At 35.4% G+C, this 20462-nt stretch overlaps 1 protein-coding gene across 2 annotated transcripts in view; it reads left to right on the top strand.

Moving 5' to 3' along the window:
- ADK (adenosine kinase) overlaps positions 1–20462 on the top strand; it is a 272423-nt gene that overhangs the window by 124588 nt on the left and 127373 nt on the right. For both annotated transcript variants that reach the window (XM_041473499.1, XM_041473508.1), the window contains exon 6: positions 3213–3321. In XM_041473499.1, coding sequence (XP_041329433.1) covers positions 3213–3321 — 109 coding nt within the window. The remainder of the gene's footprint in view (positions 1–3212; positions 3322–20462) is intronic.

The raw sequence follows: 20462 nt of genomic DNA, 5'->3' as shown, positions 1-20462 counted from the left end.
CATGACACTGCATTTACCTTAAAGTTTTCTGCCAGCCCAATTCTTCAGGCTGTTGCAAATCCATTGAATGACAGACAGCCCTGTCCTCAAGCTTATCAACCTGTCCCTCCCAATTTCATGTTGTACATAATGTCTTACTCTCTGGAATGAATGTACATATTCTGTGGAGGAAGGAAGGTCATTCATCTTCATCTGGAGTTTTGACACTAATTATGGCTACAGGCTTCCCCCTTCATCTCCAAGATCCATATTCACTTTTTCAAAGAGAAGAAAAGCAATAAAGATGTTTTTGCTCTGTGATTCTCTCTGCCTGCAGTCACATAGTGCCTGTGTATACATGCTGCAGCAATCACCATTTTCTAGATAAGATGATGGGAAACTGAAGTCAAGACTGTCAATAGGCACACAGTATGAATTCAAGAAAAACACGTGCATCTGAATGGAATTTAAAAGTTTAGGTAAATTTGTTCATAAGAATGTCTGCAAATACTTCTTTGACTTAATAAGCAGAATTTTTGGTTTGAGAACATAAACCACTTTTTTCTTAATATCAAATATTTGCTCAACTACTAGACAGTGGCTTCATCTCAGTCGATGCTTGAGAACGGCAGGGAGTTCATGCTCCTTGGGAGAAGGAAAAAATAGCTGATGGTTGCTGCTGAAGGCTTTATTGTGCAATTGTCCATCCTGTGAGAGCAAGTTTATTCTCAATCTTTAATTACCCTCTGATTGTGTTTTGGTTTTAGCATTTTCTGTATTGGTAAGAATCACTTCAACTTTGTCCCAGTTGATAACACTATAGATTAATCTCTTGTCCCAGCTCAGATATGTGCTAACTTCCTTCTTCAGCTCTCTTGTCTCTTTTGGAGCACCTGAATTCTCTAGTTTAGCAATAGTAATATGCCTTGTTTTCTCAGAGCTTTTCAAGAAAATCCTAACACATAATTAAACTCTAAAGTAATACCTACGCTCTGTCATAGTCTGTGACTTTGATTTGTGCATTCTGCTTAGAAATAACCACATGCACAGTGTCTCCATTAAGCTGTTTCAATTGAAGCACTCTGGCTGTCTCCAATTACTGTATTTTAGTGAAAAATGTCTACCTAGTCTGTGCCCCACATGTTGAACTGAGTGCTGTCAGACTTACAATTTTAATTTGGAAAAGTTCGGTGCTTTGTCGTCAGTGTAGCAGTCTTTTATTACCCATATGTGCAGAGCATCTCTACAGTTGGATGTAGCCACACAGAGCTAGGTTTACAGTTTCAGGGGCATGTGGTAAGTGAAAGGAAACATATAGAAAGTCTTTGCTCAGTTTTCTGGAACATAATTGCTTTTCACTTAGCAACATACGTAGACAGACAAGATTTTTTTTTTCCCAAACTATGTCCTTGATGGATATTAGGGTTTGCGAAAACTGAAAGATTTAATTTGCTTTAAAGTTTGATTTACAGAAAATTACCACAGTTATGCACATGTCTTTCTTGGATTCACTTGGTTCTCCACTGGATTTCTTGTCATTGAAATGGTAATACTCATGAAGGATGAAACTTGTTTCCCTGTTACTTATAATGCTGCAGAGGATTGATGTATTTGTTCATAAATTTTTCTCATTTTTTTCTTTTTTCTCTTTTCCAAATGTACATTAGTTTTCATTGCATTTAGATTTTAGAATTAAAGAGATAAGCCCCAAATCTGCTCATGGGATGAAATGACAGAGAACAGTAACTTTGATATATTCAGATAAAGTTAGTCTAACTTCGTTGTCATTTTGTGTACGTGATCTGTTTAATTGACAAGGATTGTCAGTGATGAGTACTTCAGGAAGTTTACCAGGAGAGTTGCTTGCACTGTTCATAAAAGTTTTCTTTTGGTCTTCTGTTTGTTTTTCATTAAGTAAAGAAAGTCTCGCTTACTTACCTCCTAACAGCTGGACGTGGTAATGAGCCCGCAGGCAGAAGCATGCCTTGGTGAAAGCAGATGAGCAGTGTGCTCCCACCTGGAGCTGTCTCTGGGTTTTAGTAGCACTTGTATGGAACAGGATGATGTATACAACATCAGTTCTGTGCACCTTGAGAAGACAAAAGTTTTCAATAGCCAAATGTTGTATCTGTAATTACACATGAATTATCTGGCTAATGCACTTAAATATCACAAAATAGTGATGTGTTAATGTTAAAAGGGCATCCATTGACTCTTAAATTTTGAAAATTATGTTTAAAGCTATGTATGCTAGCATGGAAATAATCTGTTTCCCAATGCTCTTTCTCCAAATATTGCACATTATTAAACATTCTCATAATACAATTGCATAGAAGAACTTGGTCATGGTAGCCAGAGTGGAGAGGTAGAGGTCTTGTTATGACCTCTTTTTAGGAGTATGTAAGTGTGTAAGTTTTGTGTGTTTCATAAGGCTGAATGGAGTGGGTTATGAAGATGATTTAAAATAGAATGAATCTTGCATGTAACAGAAGCAATGTGATACAAGTATTTTTGTGCTTGGTAATGGAAGTTTTGTCCCACAGCTTATGTTATAACTTGTTAGGAAAGAAGGAAGTACAAATGAGTTTTTGGTAGAGTTCCAGTAATCCACAGCTAAGCCAAAGTTTTTTTTTAACAGTTCATCATCTAAAAGTAGGAACCTGACCCTTTTTTATTTGCTAAAGGAAAATGTGAACCTAATGGGGGAAAAAAATCCCAAAACAAGCCCCTTTTACAATAATATAACTATTCATTGGAAAATTAGAATGGCAAGACTTACATATCCATCAACCTTTTGCTTCTAGTGAGGGAAAATAGTTTTCAGAAGATAAACTGGAGTAACTACTTTTCTTTAGGTGTTAGGTACTAGAGCAGTTTTAATGAAAATGTGTAGATGCTAAAGCATACAGAGGGAGTTGATCACAGAATGAAACTAAGGCTGATTCAAAGCCAACGAAGGCACCTTCAGAAGAATATAATAGTGATAGGTTACCTAAACTATGTAGTTGGATTTAAGATACAGTATTTAATATAAGATTTAAATTATATTTAATCTATTATTTAAATATATTATTTACTTTTCATGAAATGGTCAAATGAAGTATATGTGGCTTGTGCTCTTTGTTAATTGCTTTTATGTTCTGTAGGATCTTTGTGAAATTATGTTCATTGTGAGAAATTGGCAGTACTGTTGTTTACAGAGGGTCTAATACTTGTTCTTTCATCACTTTCAGGTCTCTTGTAGCTAACCTCGCTGCTGCTAATTGCTATAAGAAGGAAAAGCATCTTGATTTGGAGAAGAACTGGAAGTTGGTGGAAAAGGCCAAAGTTTATTATATAGCAGTAAGTTCAGCCCCTTTCAAATTGCTAAAGTTTGTGTTGCAGTATCCTGAAGTTTAAGCAATGAGTATGTCTGTTGTATGTGGTTTTGAATGATTTTATAAGAAGACAGGGAAAGAAAATGACTGCTTCAATTTCAGTATAGTTTGATTTCTTGAAAATCAGATGTACAAATGCAGAAGTATGTTTTAGTTGTATGTTCACTTAAATTGATGGGGAAAATCATAAGAACTAAACATATTTTCAGAGCTTTTGTAGTAATGCGTCAAATTTACATTTCACATTTTCTAGTAAATCGTTGTGAAGGATGCACAAATTATGTAGAAAAACACTATTAGCATAATTATTCACTGCAAACAGTTTGAGCTTATTTGTGTGAACAATCTTAATTGCTATTTATTCCATAGTAATTACTGTGGCACCTTATAACTCAATATTTCAGAAACAATGATTTTGACAAATCTCTTAAATGTGGGTGGTGGGGCAAACTGATTTTAATGATTAAATCTTGCTTTTGGAATAAAGGAGGGGTTTGAGGATGGGGCATTAGTAGATTCACAATTAGTATTCTTTTTTTACCATCCAGAATGAATCAAGCCAGATAAATGTATTTGTGTCAATTATGTCTCGCCTAAATAGCAGCGGTGAATTTGTTTTCATCTTGCTCTTAAGTTGATATGACTGATCAAAATTAACAAACATAAAACATCTATGACAGATTAAAACCTCATAACATGCATGTAATATATGGATTCTGTATAACAACTCCATTCTGCTACCTGAGCTATATGAGAACATCTGGCAAGAAGTGTAAAAAATTGATTATCCTGGAGGAACTAGTTCATTGAAAATACAGTTACTTCTTTTAGGTAGTGTTAATGTTTCCTCCAGCCAGTTAGTGTGCACTGCTGTAGGCTTTACATGGTTGTTATTGATTCTTGTGTATGGCCAAGACTGCCCCTTTATAAGTGTCAAAAAATACTTACAACCTTCTCAGTGTACAAAGAAAATACATCCCGCTGTTATGACCATATGTTTGTGCTGTGGTTAAAATATATGTAGGTGTATTGTCTACAAATTTTTTATTGCTGGTTTTTTCACATGTTCTGAGTTCTTTATTTTCCAAATGCCATGCTTGGGAATTACTGCTGTTGACTGAAAATTTTTGAAACACTAAGAGTATAGTTTAAATAAAGAAGAACAACAAATATTCCCAAAAGTTTTACTGCACTAAGTTTGGGTTTGGGTTTTTTTTTTAATTTTCCCATGCCTGTATATCATTCCCAATTAAGCTTCCAACGTACAATTTGGAAAACGTTTAACTTAGTGGAGATGCTTCAGGAAAACTGTGAAACATTACATGAGGTGCTAAACAGATTTGTACTTTTTAAGATAAAACCTTCTTCTTATTTTAGTTCTGAAGTCACTCTTGTGTGTTCAGTCAGTTTGCTCACTTAAATTTTGACTAGATGATTCACTACACTGATTCTTGTATATATTAAAAGCTGTTTTTCTCAGATGCCACTTCTACAACATCCAAACTTTGTCTAGGAGACAGAGAATTATTGTACTAAACTGAAAATAAACCCCAAGATGAGCATGTGATAATGGATAAAAAAATTAAATTGAACTGCTCATAAATGGTATTATATATTTACAATATGAAATTCAGATTAGGGAAGTATATGATTGCAGGAGATGTTTTGAGTGATGTTTTGTTCACATGTATAGCAAAAACACTCAAGGATGGGATCACTCAGATTTCTAGGACAGTATTATCACTTCAGATTACAGACAGCGTATGTAACTTTACTGAAGGAGAGGAGAAGTGTTGAACCATCCATAGTTCTTCAAGCTACAGTGTGGTCATGGCCTTTTCTTTCATTTAGCTTCTTGTGGTTTGTAGTGATTACCAGATTAAACAAAATCATGTAGTGAGCAATTACCACTCCTGAAGGAGAGGGTAGCTCTGAGTCATTACTTTGTCTGGTGTTGTCTGCCTTGACTTTAGCCTTGTTACCTTCCTTGACTTTGCACTGTGCATATGTTGCTTTTCATTTCCTTCTTTCTATCCAACTGTCACCTGTTTCTGGGATTGCATTAGAGTGTGTGTCAGTGATGGATACTTATTCTGGAAATCCATGTCCTGACATTATCAAACAATCTGTTTTCTTGGCACAACTGGGCAGTTGTTGCTTTGGGACAGGTCTCTGATATCCTGTGGTCATCTGTATATTCTTCCTAGAATAGATAATATGCTTTTCAATGCAGCATTCAGCAGAATGACCCTCACGTGAAACTTAGCTCTGAAATCTAATCAGTTCACAGAGGGAGGAGTAGGTACAAAGGAACAGATACTGAAGCCGTGACAGAACCCTTAAAAACAACTTCTGTTACCATGAATGCACACAATACATTTATTTTAGCCATCTGGTAATCAGATCCAGCAGACAAATTATAGAAAGGATAGCAGAGAATAGGACCCAGTAAATCACAGATAGAAGCAAAATACGAAGGCTGCCCCAGCTTTCTCAAAGATGGTAAACTTTGAAGGTGTATTTTAATCCTCTAAAATTACTCTTTTTTGTATCATTTAAGATAGGCTACATGTACTGTCAAACTCTATGCAATTTCTTTCCCTTCTCCCGATATAATTCCTATACTTGTGGTAATTTATACCATTGACATAATATCTTCCAGTCTGTCATATTCATTTCGCTGTGCATCAGCTAGCTGTGCTGCTGGTGTCTGATTAGAATTCACTGTGAGGAATTTTATTTGATTCCTACTGAGGCTAGAAGATGTCTCTTCCTCAGACATTTGCCTTATTTCAGAATAAGTTGAGAGTCATCATAGCACTAAACACTGTCATTCAGTCTCTGGAGCGGTGAGTGGGACACAACATGAAACTAATTGTAAATTTGGGGAGGAACAGGCAAATTAATATTTTTCCTTTTTTTTCTTTTGGTTTGTTTGGTTTTTTTGTTCTGTGAGTTTGTGCTTGCTGTCAGGACTTGCATTTTAGAAATCATAAGTGTCAGAGTTGCATCTTACAAACTTGGGTAATAAAACTCCATATTTGTGCACCTTGTCTTATTTTAAGAGGAATCTGTGGGAGTTGCTGGTGTTCAGCTTCTTTAACATTGCACACAAACATTTTGACATTATTAATGCAACTTGCAGTATATAGCTGGTAATTTTCATATTTTACAAAGGCCTGAAATGCAAAGATATTTTTATTGTCAATGGTTTTGGTTTAAAAAAAAAAAAAATCTGTTGATAAGAGTTACTTAGAAGAGCAGAAAAAAATTGAGAAGAATTTTAGTCAATTAGCTCCAATGGGTAATTCTCTGTTACTGTATATAAGTTAGAAATTTTGCATTTCTTCTTCCATAAAAAGAAGAAAATGAAGAAGGAGAAAATGCTTTCCTTCATTAAAAGCTGCACTTAACCTTGTGAAATCTTAACTGTATCAATTAATACATATTATAATATGGCTTGCTTACACAGACAGCTGAATTTTAACTTTCTCCCTGTGTGTGAACATGATTGTTTACAAGTGTGATGGCTTCCCAGATATGTGTTTTCTCCTGTTCCAGTTAGCCATCCTTATTTCAGCCAGTTATTTAGTTTTACTCAATTTCTCCTTTGGTCCAACACCTGCATTTGTTCAGTGTTTGCAGTTGTTGATTATGAGGTGGATGGAACACTGGCATTTAATGCTCATATTTTCTTGGTGCTGAAGTAATGTATTTCTTCTTGAAAGTTCCTTCTGTGCTTCAGTTGGGTTTTTTTGTTTGATTTCTTTTTCTTTCCCAAGAACTTTCCTTTACTAGGCATCTGAAATGGCAGTATTGACTGCAGTCGTGTTTCCAATCTGTGGTAACGTGAGTCTTAGCTTAGAATGGATCATTAAAGGAGCTTCCAAAACCCAAACAAATCTTCTTTGTTATTTTGCTGTTGTTATTTCATCTGTAAAAGCTTAAACTATTTTCTTCTCCTACTTTTGCACAGCAAATACTTGAAGTTTCTCAGTGATGATGCCCTTCAGTTGTACCACATTAAGTATAAAATTTTCTAATGCTGCTTAGATTTGTTAGGCCACAGTTGAGTTATGTTCACCACCTTCAGCATCTTCTGTGCTTTCAAAATTAATATCAAGTGTCGTTTCTTTTGATGATAATGACAGTTCTGATAAAGACCAGGAATTCTGGGCTTAGGCCAGGTTTCCAGGAGGAAATGTCATTTATTACAGCAAATCATAATGAACCCAATGCAACACGCCTACCTATCTGCTAGAGAAATTTTTAAAACTCCAACCACCCTGGTCTATTTCAACGAACACTATCGTATTTTTATATTTATTTTCTTTTAATGCCTAAGTGCTTGTCTAAGCAGGGAGATACTGTGGTTGTGTAGTGGGCTTGATGGAGGAATTATCTGGTTTCAACATGAGTCTGTCAAAACATAAGCTTGATGTCAGCAATGAGTGGCAAAGCTTAAATAACATTCTACAGTATTTTACATGGGGTTTGGCTATTCTACTTGAGAAAAAATGCTGATTATTACAACAATGTAAGTATAAATTAAATTTCTTTTGTGCTGTCTCTTCCATTTAGAGGCATATTCAGTGAATGTATTTTTATTGTAATTTACTGCTATGATGAGTATGATGACTTACAATGGATTGTGATAGGCTTTTTCCTTTGAGATGTGCTAGGTCTGTGTGTGCATCACTGGAAACAAGATACTGGCAGGAAGCAAAGTATCTCTTAAAAAGGACATTTGTTTGGATTACTTCACCATGGTTTTTTTCCCATTGATAACTTTAGCCATAGTGCTCTGGCACCAGTGTGTTATGCCATTTGACATGCAAAACTATTTCTCACAATGATGAATAGGTTTTATGGCCAGAAAAACACCATACTGAATATCTTAGCCATAGAGAAGAAGGTGCAGCTAGCAACAGTTAGTTGTGGCCTGTTTTGGTGGCTTGGGATAATATCCCCTTACTGAAACTCACCATCCTGAGGCACTGTGTTTTCTGGAAGTCATAGCTGAAGTGGGATGCATTTATTGTGGAGAGATGGTAGACTCTGTATCTAACCAGGAAGTAAATCTGCCATTTACTGGCTTCCAAAACAAATATGGGGAAAGAAGCCATTCTCTCTCATAAATACAGAAATCTACAGCTTTATTTCTTTGATTAAAATGCAAAAAAAAGCTGTGTCTAAACTAGCCACATGTTGTGTCATCCTGTGATATATTTAAGGAGTGCATTATGCTACCATTTCAGGTATAACGTCTCATGCATAAACTATTTTGTTAGCGTTTTCTCAAGTAACTTATGTGAAAAATGAATGAGAAACTTTTTTGTTATTTTTTGTTGTGAAATTTGGTCTTCAAGATGCCATTCTTCAAAGCGAATGCTTTGTACTTTATGGAGAAAAATACGTCATCAGCTTTTAACGAAGGTTGTACCTCCTGTTTCTATAAAATTAAGGACAATCTGTCTAACATTGTAAAAACATTTAGATCTAAATGTTCACCTCTATGTTATTAACTGTATTTTTTAAGATGAAGAACATACATATTTCTTTTTCAGTCCTTCTCCTCCTACCCCAGTAGCCTTTAAATTGCAGATATGTTTCTTCAGCACAGTAATTAGTGAAGTTCAGTCATCGTTCCTTTTATCATGTGATTTTTGTGTGGTTTTTTTAGAAGAATGCCTTATTAGAACACTTACACAGCCAGTCTAGCTGCAACAGCCAGGCGGCAATAGCAGTGCCATTTTTCACAAAGAAAATGTTGAAAAGGAGCCAAATGTTTGGTGGCAGAGTCTGTTGCTAGGAAATCAAGTTCCTGAGGCGATTAATGACAAAGCAAGCAATAAAAAGAAGGCAGAATTACAGATTTAAAAGAGAGGGAGAAAAAAGTGGTTGGTGTTATAATTACCCAAAGAAATCCGTACTCATTAAATTGGCTGTTTTTATGATTGACTTTAATTGGAGGTTAGCTCAGATATTTAGCTCCTTTCCCACCCCTTTAAACACACACATGCACATAATCTGTAGAACTGCAGACTTGTTTTTCTAAGCATTGAGAGGAGCTTGCCCTGTAATTTGATCCCCACTGACAGATGCATTTTCTATGCTGCCATTTTGAATTAACCTATTGTGCAACAATTTTCCTCAGCTCTGTTGAATAAAACATCAAGTCTTATTACCTCAGATGGATTTGATAGAGTAAAAGAATGTACTTCTAGCTGAAGTAGACTATTTGCAATGAGTTCAGTGATTTGAACTCTGCCAACAAGCCCCAATAATTTGTGATGTATACTTAAAGAATGAAAGAGAGAGGAGCCACGTGGGGGGTCTTTTTGGCTGTATGAAGTTCAAACACAAACCTTGGAGTAATATTGTTGAATGTGCTAAGGTTATGTCTTGAGATCAAACCTTTCTAGATAAAGCATGTTAACTGAGATTTTTTACTATTAAGCAGATTAGATTTGAACTAGAGATTCTCTTACCCCAGTAGTCACCCAAACTGTCAGGCTACTGTGGGATTAGAAAAATAAAAATCAGTCCCCTCTCCCAGAAGCCCCAATAGTTGGATTTTACCTCTGGGACTTCTTTTGTGAAGAGAATTTTACCTTATAAAATTAGGCTAGAATAAACGATGTTTTACAATTATATTAAATTCCAAATAATTCTGTGATAAGGGGAGAACAGGCTTTCACCTTATTCACTTTTCTGCCCAATTAGAAAAACTTACACAGTTGGTTCAACAAAATTTTGGCACAGAAATGGGAAGGCAACTGACCCTGACATTTAAATCCTGTCATGTTTCATTGCTCGTTTCAAGACAATATTCCCTACTTGGAGCAAGTGATAAGTGAGAAAATAACCTTTTACAATACCTGCAAGTGAATACACAGAAGCTAACTGTAAAAACTAAATGATTCCATAGCTCTCTGAATTCCGAACCAAACAGTGAGACAATAGAACTGTGCATATTCTGTCCAACAAAACCCACATTACTAATCAGATGCCAGTGCCAAGCTGTCTGCTTTGTTAAATACCCAGGTTCCCTGAGGCAAGAAGACAGCTGCTATAACTACTATGAAATTTGGTAGCTCAATCTATTTTTGCTACCCTTGGGCTATCAAGCTACTGTTAATTCAGACCACCCCAATTGGTACACTTTAGGGATTTTTTTTCAAAGTGTTTGTAATTAAAATGATAAAACATCATTATTACTCCAAAGATGTTGTGCATGCTTTGTATTTGACAGATACCTACAGAGATAAACACAGCGTGTAATTTTCATTGACATAATGGTTGTGATTGCATTATCCTTTTAAAAGTATATTGCTTTTTAAAGGGGGGGGGGTGGTTGGGGAGAAGAAGGGAAAGGGCATGCTTTTATTTCATTAATAGAATATGTAAATCTGTTGAAATACTAAATCAGTCCCTTGGTTGTAAGCTACTTGTCTGCAAAGACTGAATCAGGCTTAGCAGCAGGCTGGGGAGTGCTCAGAATTGGTGTTCACAAGGGACAGGGACCTGCTGTGCCACCCACAGCTCACTGCAGAGACCTCTGCTCCCAGGTGCCTCTGCCTTTAGGGACACTGAGTCTCAAGTCGTATGTGAAGTCTGGGCAGACTTAACACACTTATTTAAATGTAAATTAAAAAGAGAAGACTTCATACTCTTAAGTGTTGAGGTAACTCAGTTGGAAGGGAATTTTTTTACTGTAGCTTCTCTTGCATGTCAGGCTTTATTCAATGTTCTCCTTATGAGAGCATAAGAATTTTGTCTGTTACCATGTCAACTTTCTTAGAGCAAAATCTCAAAACTAAAGCACCATCAAATCAAGGCATTAGAAGCCCAGAAACAATACTGATTCTATTGTATTAAGTCTTGTATTAATTTTTGTTTCAGTACTTCTCTGATAACATTTTAAAAGAATTATTAATTTAAGACTGTTCTAAAGCCCAAAACCTGAAATTTGTGAATTTTTCTAGTCTGAGTTAAACTGGTTTGTTTTGTTTGCTGCCTACCAAAATTTATCATAAATTCATAGTCACCACTCTGAGTACAGTTGGCTGAAATGTGAGATTACTTCTTTCTTCTAAAGGACTTGATCTCATTAACATGAGGAAATGTCATAGTCTACATAACCCTGAAATATGTATTGTATCTATGTCATCAACTTTTACATTTTAAAAAAATATACAAATTCTGCAGCAACTGTGCTCTGTTTTACATGAAAAAAATTTATTTCTTTAACAGCAAAGACTGTGCATAACTTTAGAGGTAAGGTATTTATGACAGTTCACTACTTGGTCTGAAGTGAAAATTATGGTTTCATTTATTGTTTCTTTGTCCCTTGCATAATAAGGACAGTGCAATTGTTTAAATACAAAACTTTTTTTTTTTGAAAGTGGTTATGCTGAATGATTTGCTTTGAAATGAGCATTGAAGTGGTAACATTTGGGCATGATATTTCAAAGCCAGTAACTTGCAGTAAAATTATAGAATGTTAAAATATGCATGCACATAATGCAAGGGGATTCAAATATGCTGCTTCTTATCCCAAAACTTAAACTGTGCTGAGGGGCATTGATCTTCACTGTAGGCTACAGGTGCTTGGAAATAACAGGATAGGAACCTGCAGGCTACTTTTTGATTCTGCAAGAAACAAACCATTTTAGAACGTAAAAATGTTTTTACAGCATAGCTAATCAATATCCTAAAAGTCTGTGTCAAGAAGATTTTTGTGCTACATTGTGCTTAGTAATTGTGTATTTGGAGTCAAAAAACCAGTAAAAAAAAAAAGAATATTGCAATAATGCTTCTGCATGGATTTTCAGTGACAATGCATTAAACACATAAATAGTATGCCTTGCAGATTGGGCTTTTTACAACTTTGTGATAAATTCTTTGGGCCTTTAGGAGGCAGAAGGGCTGTGTCCTGCCAGCTCTGTTTATCAGGTTTGTTTGAAACAGGAGTTGACTGATCCCAAAAGCAGGCTCTGGGAGTTCATTTGAAAGGAGCTGCTGAGGAGTTTTTGTGGTGTGGCTTTAATCCTTCTGGTCAGGCTACTGTTCAATCAGCAGTGCACCAGGTCACCTTGGTAAATGTGCTTCAGACCGTCTGGTTTGGTCAAAAGAAAGAAGATCCTCCTTTTTTCTTTTTTCATTTAATTAAGGGTAGAATGCTCAAGTAAATACTACATTCTCTGAATAAGGAATAAGTGCTGCTTTTGAAGATTTTTTTTTTTTTATTTTGGAAGAGTGGCTATGAGACACTGTTTCTTTCTAAGGAATATACAGACCATCATGGTAGCAGGTAGTGCTTGACAGATAAAACATCATTTTAGCAATATGAACAAGGTAAAAACATCAGTACTAATCCTTGCAAATGTTTGACTTAAACAAAAGATAAAGACCCTCAGAATTTTTCCATAATAGAAGGATTTTGCTGATGCAGCTGCTGTGGAAAACTGTCCTGGGGATTTACACTTCTTTCTGGCAAAAGCACCCTAATATGGAGGCACTTGGTAACAGCTGCTGCCCCAGCAGAAGTGCTCTCACCTTCCCACTCATACTTGCACCATGTTTCTATTGGTGGGACTGTGTTGGTTAAGGATAATGTGTTTTTTTTATGTTTCTAAATAATTTAGTTGCTTGAACAAAACAATTTAATAAGCACTTGGCCATAGACACTGTGAAGACTCACCGTGGTGAGTATTCACCACGAATACTCAGACCTCATGGTCCATAAATATTGCAAAACTCTTCCAAAGTCAGCAGATTTCCCACGGTTAGTACACGCCTAACAATTCTCACCCTTGAAGATGTGTAGATGAGATGTGTCTTGTTACCACTTTTTTATGCTGAAGTTACAGAAGTTGTTTTGCAGAATGCCACTGCTCCTAATAGTTTTTCCAACTATGGTGTTGCTAGATGCAATATAACAATGCTTTCCTGCATATTTGAAAATGGTGGGAAACAGCAGTTAACAGTATTTATAATGAAATATGCCTCAGCATATGCCTCTGAACATGTCTTTTTAAGACCATATGGAGTATAATTGGTGCTGAACAACACTGAGGTGTTTTGTGAAAAGTAAAGGCTAAGCATTATAAAGAGTCATAAAATCTGCAAGAATGAGGCAAATGTCAGAAATGGGAGAAAGAGGGTGGTACTGAATACTCTGTCTTGCTCTCTGCATAAACTGATATGAGACCACAGTATTTTTCATGGATTACTCTTCACAGTATGATTAAAATAAAGAAATTCAGCAAAACAGTGGCAGGTAGTGGATATGGAAGATTGTGTAAGTAATTGGAATGAAGCAGAGACAACCTTGTCAGCTACTGAGTGCATCCAGGACAATACTGGCATTTATAGCTGTGCATACTGTCATTGATCACAGCAAAGTAAGGTAAGAATGAACTTTGTTCCTTAAATATGAATTTCCCTTGTCCTTTGAGGACTGAAGTCAAAGCGAAATACCTTTCATTTGTTTAGTTATTAAGACAGCTTATTTCCAAGAGGAAAAATTCCAGCTTAGAATTAATAGACCAATGTACTAAAATTTAAATTCCTCATTATTTTATTTATTTTAATCATGAATGACAACTGAATGTAGAAAAAAAATACAAACTATAGGTGATGGAAAATTTTCAACAATAAGAAGGATCCAATTTTCGCTGAAGAAAGAGAGAAATTTTCAATGAGTGTGTGTATAAAGGATAAGCAAGTATTCATTCCCCAGAACTAGTGCTGTCCCTAAGTGCTTCTTTATACTGCTGAGAATGGGCAGAAGAGAGTTTCTGCTGAGGACTGTAGATTCTTATCTGCCTAATTGAGCCATCATTTGTTGACATGAGGGAAATCATGTGACCTGCCTTTAATGCATTTCACAGTAACCGCAGAAGTAGAAAATGCAGTTCATGGAAGAGGAGCAGAAAATGTTGAAATTTTTTAGGCTATGGAATATTGTGAAATTTATATTGCAGAGTCAAATGTTTGAACATTAGCATGGTAAAAACATTAAATAAAATAATCAGATTCTAATTATCTTGAAAACATTGAATTTCTTTCTATTACAAAGCCTACAGACCTTCAAAATATGAATATAATAAGCACTTAGTTTTATCAGTATGATGATAAAATTATGTCAGTAACATTGAAAGCATGTGTCATCTTTTATTTTTTTTTTTGAGTAAAAATGTCATAATAGTAATCTGCCCAATTGCAGAGTTGGTACCAAGTGTTGTACAGTGGTAAAAGTAACAACAGAAAAACATCCAGTATTACGATTTAGTAGATAGATATCAAAAAGGGTATTAAACCCCCCTGTAATTGCAGGCATATTCTCTGCTTTATTCAGTCACTGGACTGTATCAATTTTATATTAAACTTCAGTCATGCTCCCCAACCAAATATCCTATTTGATAGAATGTAGAATTACAGGCTTAACAGTTGTCTTGCTGGGGTTTTCACAGCTCTAGGTTGAATTGATCTCATCTGTAAGAAAGTTAATTTCAATTTTGTTTTAAAAACGTGGGATTATTGGCTGCTCTGTTGATAAAGTGACATCATAGGTGGGAGGGGACGGGTACAGCAGCAAAACCACTTTAGAATTATATCTAGATTTTAATAGAGTAACCTGAGATTGATAGCATTGTGGAGACTTGTTTACTAATTAATAGATAATCTGATTGTGTCTGCTGATTTTCATATTACTAGCAGTCGTGTCACCACTGACTTGACAGGAAAGAGTATCAGAAGAGTATTCCAGTCTTCTGCAACTGCAGATCTGTGTAAGAAATCTCTGCTGAAAATAGTTGGCAGCTGCAAGAGTATTGTATGTGCTTCTGTTGTTTTAGTCTCGTCTAGACATCCACGTGTGGATGCTATATGGACTAGGAAGGGCTTTGAACTGATAATTTACTATTGCAGCTTTTAAGTTCAAAAGATTCATGGCTTGCACCTCTCATTCTTGCTTTTTGACCTAGTGCGAGAACTGAAATGGAAACAATAATGAAAAGTAAGACAAAAGCATCAGAGGTTAAAAAGAAAAGTATGAATCCTTAGATGTTGGGGAAAAAAATCTCCTGGGCATGTTGTAATGTAGTGTCTTTCTCTTTTGCATAAAAAGAATATATGTGCTTTAATGTTTTATTTTCAGAAATATCATGATAATGTTAATATAGTAGAATACAACTTAGAAGTTGGTGAACCACGGCAGAGCATTTAATGTGTTTTTCACACTGTTCAAGCTATTGGTTTTAGATTTGAAAATAGATTTTGGTAAGCTATAATTGTTTTAAATTTGTGTTACCAATTAGAAAGCGACTCAACAATTAACATCTGTCCTGAAGGCAAATGTTTTAATTCTGATAGTACAATGTAATAACATCTAAGTAAGTAGAAAATTCCAGGATGAATTTAGACTTTTACATGTAGAAGACAATACCCAGCATGTTACCCAGTACATGAATTCCATTTTCTGAGCTGTAGGCTATAAATGGCCACAATACCTAAAAAGCTGTGGTTGAATCACAGGGAATATATATTTGAGCTGCTTTCAGAGTCATCCTTACTTCCTTGTTTACTCATATAGAGAAATTGTTTAGGCCTTTGGACAGAATGCAGGATATTTTGGTGCTGAGTGATACTTGCCAGGAAGGAAGAGTATTTCCATGTTTCTTTCCATTCTCCTCACATCCCAATTACGTTAGAACAGGGCAAACCTTAGATGTTGCTCTTGCTTGCTCTTTTTTTACTCATAAATGTATTTGTGTGTATGCAACTGATGAATCAATTTCAATTTGGAAAGTAATTTTTTCCCTCCTCCTAACAATAATTAGGCAGTATTGTTATAGTAGGAGGGTTTTTTTTTTCCCAAAAATCTAAGCTCAGTCATCATTTTGTCTTCTCTGTCTTATTAGTAAGACAGAGAATAAGATATATATTGTATATAATATGTATATATTATAATGCTAAAAGTAGTCACTGACATTTTACTGTAAATATACACTATTTAATATTGCATCAGTTTTACAACACTGTCTCATCCTCTTGTTACAATTCAGGTAAGTTTTCAATTTAACAATAGGCTAGGTTTAAAAATAATAGAAAATATATCTTCACAGGGAATTCCTGGAAGATGCTTCCACTGGTAGCTGGAAAAACAAGCTTGTTTTCTTAAAACAAGAAAAACAAACCCAAAAAAACTTAGCATTATTGTGTGGTTGTGGTTTTGGTTTTGCCAGTTCAAAATGTCTAGTGGAAATAAATTTCTGGTTTTAGTACAGCAAGGAAATGGGGATCAAGATAATAAGAACTTTGGTTTGTTGATGTGGCCACTGGCAAAAAATTAGTGTTGCAGAGTGACTCATCTGTACCAGAAGGGCAGCAGTAGCCCACAGCTAAATATAAAGAAATACTGGCTACTTTGTGTGTACTCTTATGTTTTGCTTATATGCATTAATTATTTTCGGTGAAATAAGATTAAGTACTTACTTGACCTGAATAAACTGAAAAAGTGCATTATGAATTAGGCAAAATCTTACAAAACAATCCTATACAGATTTTGGGCCAAATCTAGGACTGTGTTTACAGTCCTATCAAGCTGAAAAGCTGTAGCTAAATATGGAATTTTGATGAAATGCATAAAATGTTAGCTGTAAATTCTACAAGAGTATTATTTGCTTGGAGTTCTGTTTGCCTTCACTGATAAGTTTGCCTAGCAATACTCAGAAATGGTGACTGCCCTGGAATGGATGACGTTCAAAAATAAGCCTTCTGCAAATTAGTGGGAGTTAATATTTGCCTGATATGACAAATGTGTAAGAAGTTTTAGAGCAGGCATAAAAGAGGTTCCCAAATTAAAATCTCTTGTTTAAAAACAGTGAAAAGCTTTTAGAAATCCTGTGAAACATTGTGAGTTCATCTTCTGTGTAATGTTTATTGCCACAAATGTTTGAGAATATATTATAATAAACTACCCAGTTCTTCCCAGATGTTAAGGATTATTATTAATGACTCATTTGGCTTTGTAATTGCCATAACATCTTTTCATTACCAAAACCTCTGATGAGAAAACAGCTTTCCCAAAATTTCTCAGTACACTGGTTTTTATATTAAACTTTATAGTTTGTTTGTTTGTTTTTCAAAAGCTCTTAGCTTGTAATGTCTGATAAAAAGTGGTTTTTTGTCTAAAATTCATTGTAAAAGGGCACACATATGGTTGATCTGCCTTTGTCTTATTTTGTATAGCCTTGTTTGGCATAATGTTGCAAATAATGGAATACCACAGATCCTTCAACCCCCTAATACGCTCTGCTGTTTTGGTGATAATGGGCCAGAAACATTCTATTTCATTCTTTTGTTATCTTTATTCCCTCTAACTTGCCATGTTAGAAAGATTGCTGACATTTTGCAACAAAATCCTGGATTTTAAGTGTATGGAAGCAGAGGGCTTACGCTGCAAGGATGGTTGGTTTAGTCTCCAGAGATTCTTTTTTAAAATGTCCTTCAAGATAATGTTCTCTATACTTTGTAATTTATTTTATAGTTTAATTTGCTTGTGTCACATGAAAGATTTCTGTTGCTTGCTGTAGTTTGATGTAAAATATAAAAATTCATCTTGTCATTCTTGGAATCCCTCCTGCAGGATTTGGTAGCCCACAGTCACGTGGGCCTTTAAAACTGAGTCATGGACCTCATAAATCATCTAAAGAGCTGTAATGGTACAGTCTGCAGCAGTTGTCATACATAGGAGGTGTGACTTTTTTCACAGTATAGAAGGAAGAGGGGGCGATATTATAATAAACTACCCAGTTCTTCCCAGATGTTAAGGATTATTATTAATGACTCATTTGGCTTTGTAATTGCCATAACATTTTTTCATTACCAAAACCTCTGATGAGAAAACAGCTTTCCCAAAATTTCTCAGTACACTGGTTTTTATATTAAACTTTATAGTTTGTTTGTTTGTTTTTCAAAAGCTCTTAGCTTGTAATGTCTGATAAAAAGTGGTTTTTTGTCTAAAATTCATTGTAAAAGGGCACACATATGGTTGATCTGCCTTTGTCTTATTTTGTATAGCCTTGTTTGGCATAATGTTGCAAATAATGGAATACCACAGATCCTTCAACCCCCTAATACGCTCTGCTGTTTTGGTGATAATGGGCCAGAAACATTCTATTTCATTCTTTTGTTATCTTTATTCCCTCTAACTTGCCATGTTAGAAAGATTGCTGACATTTTGCAACAAAATCCTGGATTTTAAGTGTATGGAAGCAGAGGGCTTACGCTGCAAGGATGGTTGGTTTAGTCTCCAGAGATTCTTTTTTAAAATGTCCTTCAAGATAATGTTCTCTATACTTTGTCATTTATTTTATAGTTTAATTTGCTTGTGTCACATGAAAGATTTCTGTTGCTTGCTGTAGTTTGATGTAAAATATAAAAATTCATCTTGTCATTCTTGGAATCCCTCCTGCAGGATTTGGTAGCCCACAGTCACATGGGCCTTTAAAACTGAGTCATGGACCTCATAAATCATCTAAAGAGCTGTAATGGTACAGTCTGCAGCAGTTGTCATACATAGGAGGTGTGACTTTTTTCACAGTATAGAAGGAAATGAGAGAGGGCAAAGAGTATGTTATAAGAGAGTTTAGAGTACCATAGGTAATGCTACTCATGTTTTTATTCGACATATTGAAGATACTTTGTTAGGATGTGGGATACCTCATTTGGTTTACAGTGTGGTTTTCCTGAGAGGGTAACGTTGGTTAAGCACAATAAAGCAAACAAATCATTTTCTCCAGACATATGTGGTTAAAGTTCAGTGATTGTTGGCGTTAGGAGCCCCAGACCAGCAGTGGTTGATGTGCCTTTGCTAATGTGAGTGCCTGTGGTTGGTGGTTCAAATGTAGCCATAAATTTAAGTGTCATTTTTCCCCAGTTTTACTCATACTTTTGTTATATACATCTCCTATCTCTTCTATAAGAGATTATGTGCTGGTAAGATCACCCAAATATTTGATGCATTATGTTGACTATGCTGCATAATTGCTAATTAAAGTTTTATTAAAATTTTATTCAACACCGTCGTATGTTCATAACGGATATTTGAATTTTTAATATAAATGTTGCTGAGTTTAATAAAAATATAACTTGTCATCTGACTCTGGCAAGCTAATCCTAAAAAAGAAAGGAAAAATAATTTCATTTCAGAAAATAAGTTTTCAGATACTAACAAGTCAGATGCAAAATTAAGCACACTTGCAAGGTGCTGCTTTGTCAAAATGGATTTAGTTAGAGAAATTCCTGTGGATTTAAGTGAATTCTCCCAAGAAGTGGTGTACGTGACAGAAATAATGAAAACTACTTAACTTGCTATGAAATGCACAACATTTATTATCACTTTCAAAGCTGATATTTCATGCAGTTGTAGCTGTTCATGACTGGCTTGAAAGCAGTTGGATAAGGCTGCTTTCAGAGGTGGCCATGCTGCTCCAGCTGGGATGTAGCAGGACCGCTGACAGTTGGATTTAGCTAAATGGGAGTTATGCTGCTTTGAGCAATGCTTTGTTCAGGGCTACTTTGTACTCTGATCTTTATAGTTTAAGGTGCTCTCCAAACTTACAGGGACATAGTTTAATACAAATGTTCAGCATGGTTTGGACAAAGTTACTGTCATTGATTTTCCTTTTAAGTTCAAAACCAAGAATTAGCCTCAGCCCTTCTAGTTGCTTTAAATCAATGCTGTTTATTACGTAAACTCTTCCTTTTATATCACTCTTATTAGATAATCCAACATATAAAACTGGGCTTTAGATACTGTTTATTTTCTTTTAAATATTTTCTTCAACAGAATCAAATAGAAAAGTAAATGAGAAATAAAACTAGAACAAAGCAGGAGCGACATTTACAGCTCTTGAGCGAGCTGATAGAGTACTGGAAGTGCTAAGGGAAGAGTAGGAGATCATAGCCATGCTGTAGGGAAATATGCACAAAATACCCTCTCAGCTTTCAGTAGTCTGCAGCTCAGGGTCTTCCTCAGCTAAAGGCAGTGGCATGTTGCTCAAGAGTTCTTGAGGTTTATCAGCTTTCTACAAG

The sequence above is a fragment of the Pyrgilauda ruficollis genome, unplaced genomic scaffold (assembly GCF_017590135.1).
Source record: "Pyrgilauda ruficollis isolate IOZ18807 unplaced genomic scaffold, ASM1759013v1 scaffold11, whole genome shotgun sequence".
In the NCBI taxonomy this organism is placed as follows: Eukaryota; Metazoa; Chordata; class Aves; order Passeriformes; family Passeridae; genus Pyrgilauda; species Pyrgilauda ruficollis.
The sequence above is the reverse complement of the archived record's forward strand: the minus strand, read 5'-3'. Positions and strand labels throughout refer to the sequence as shown.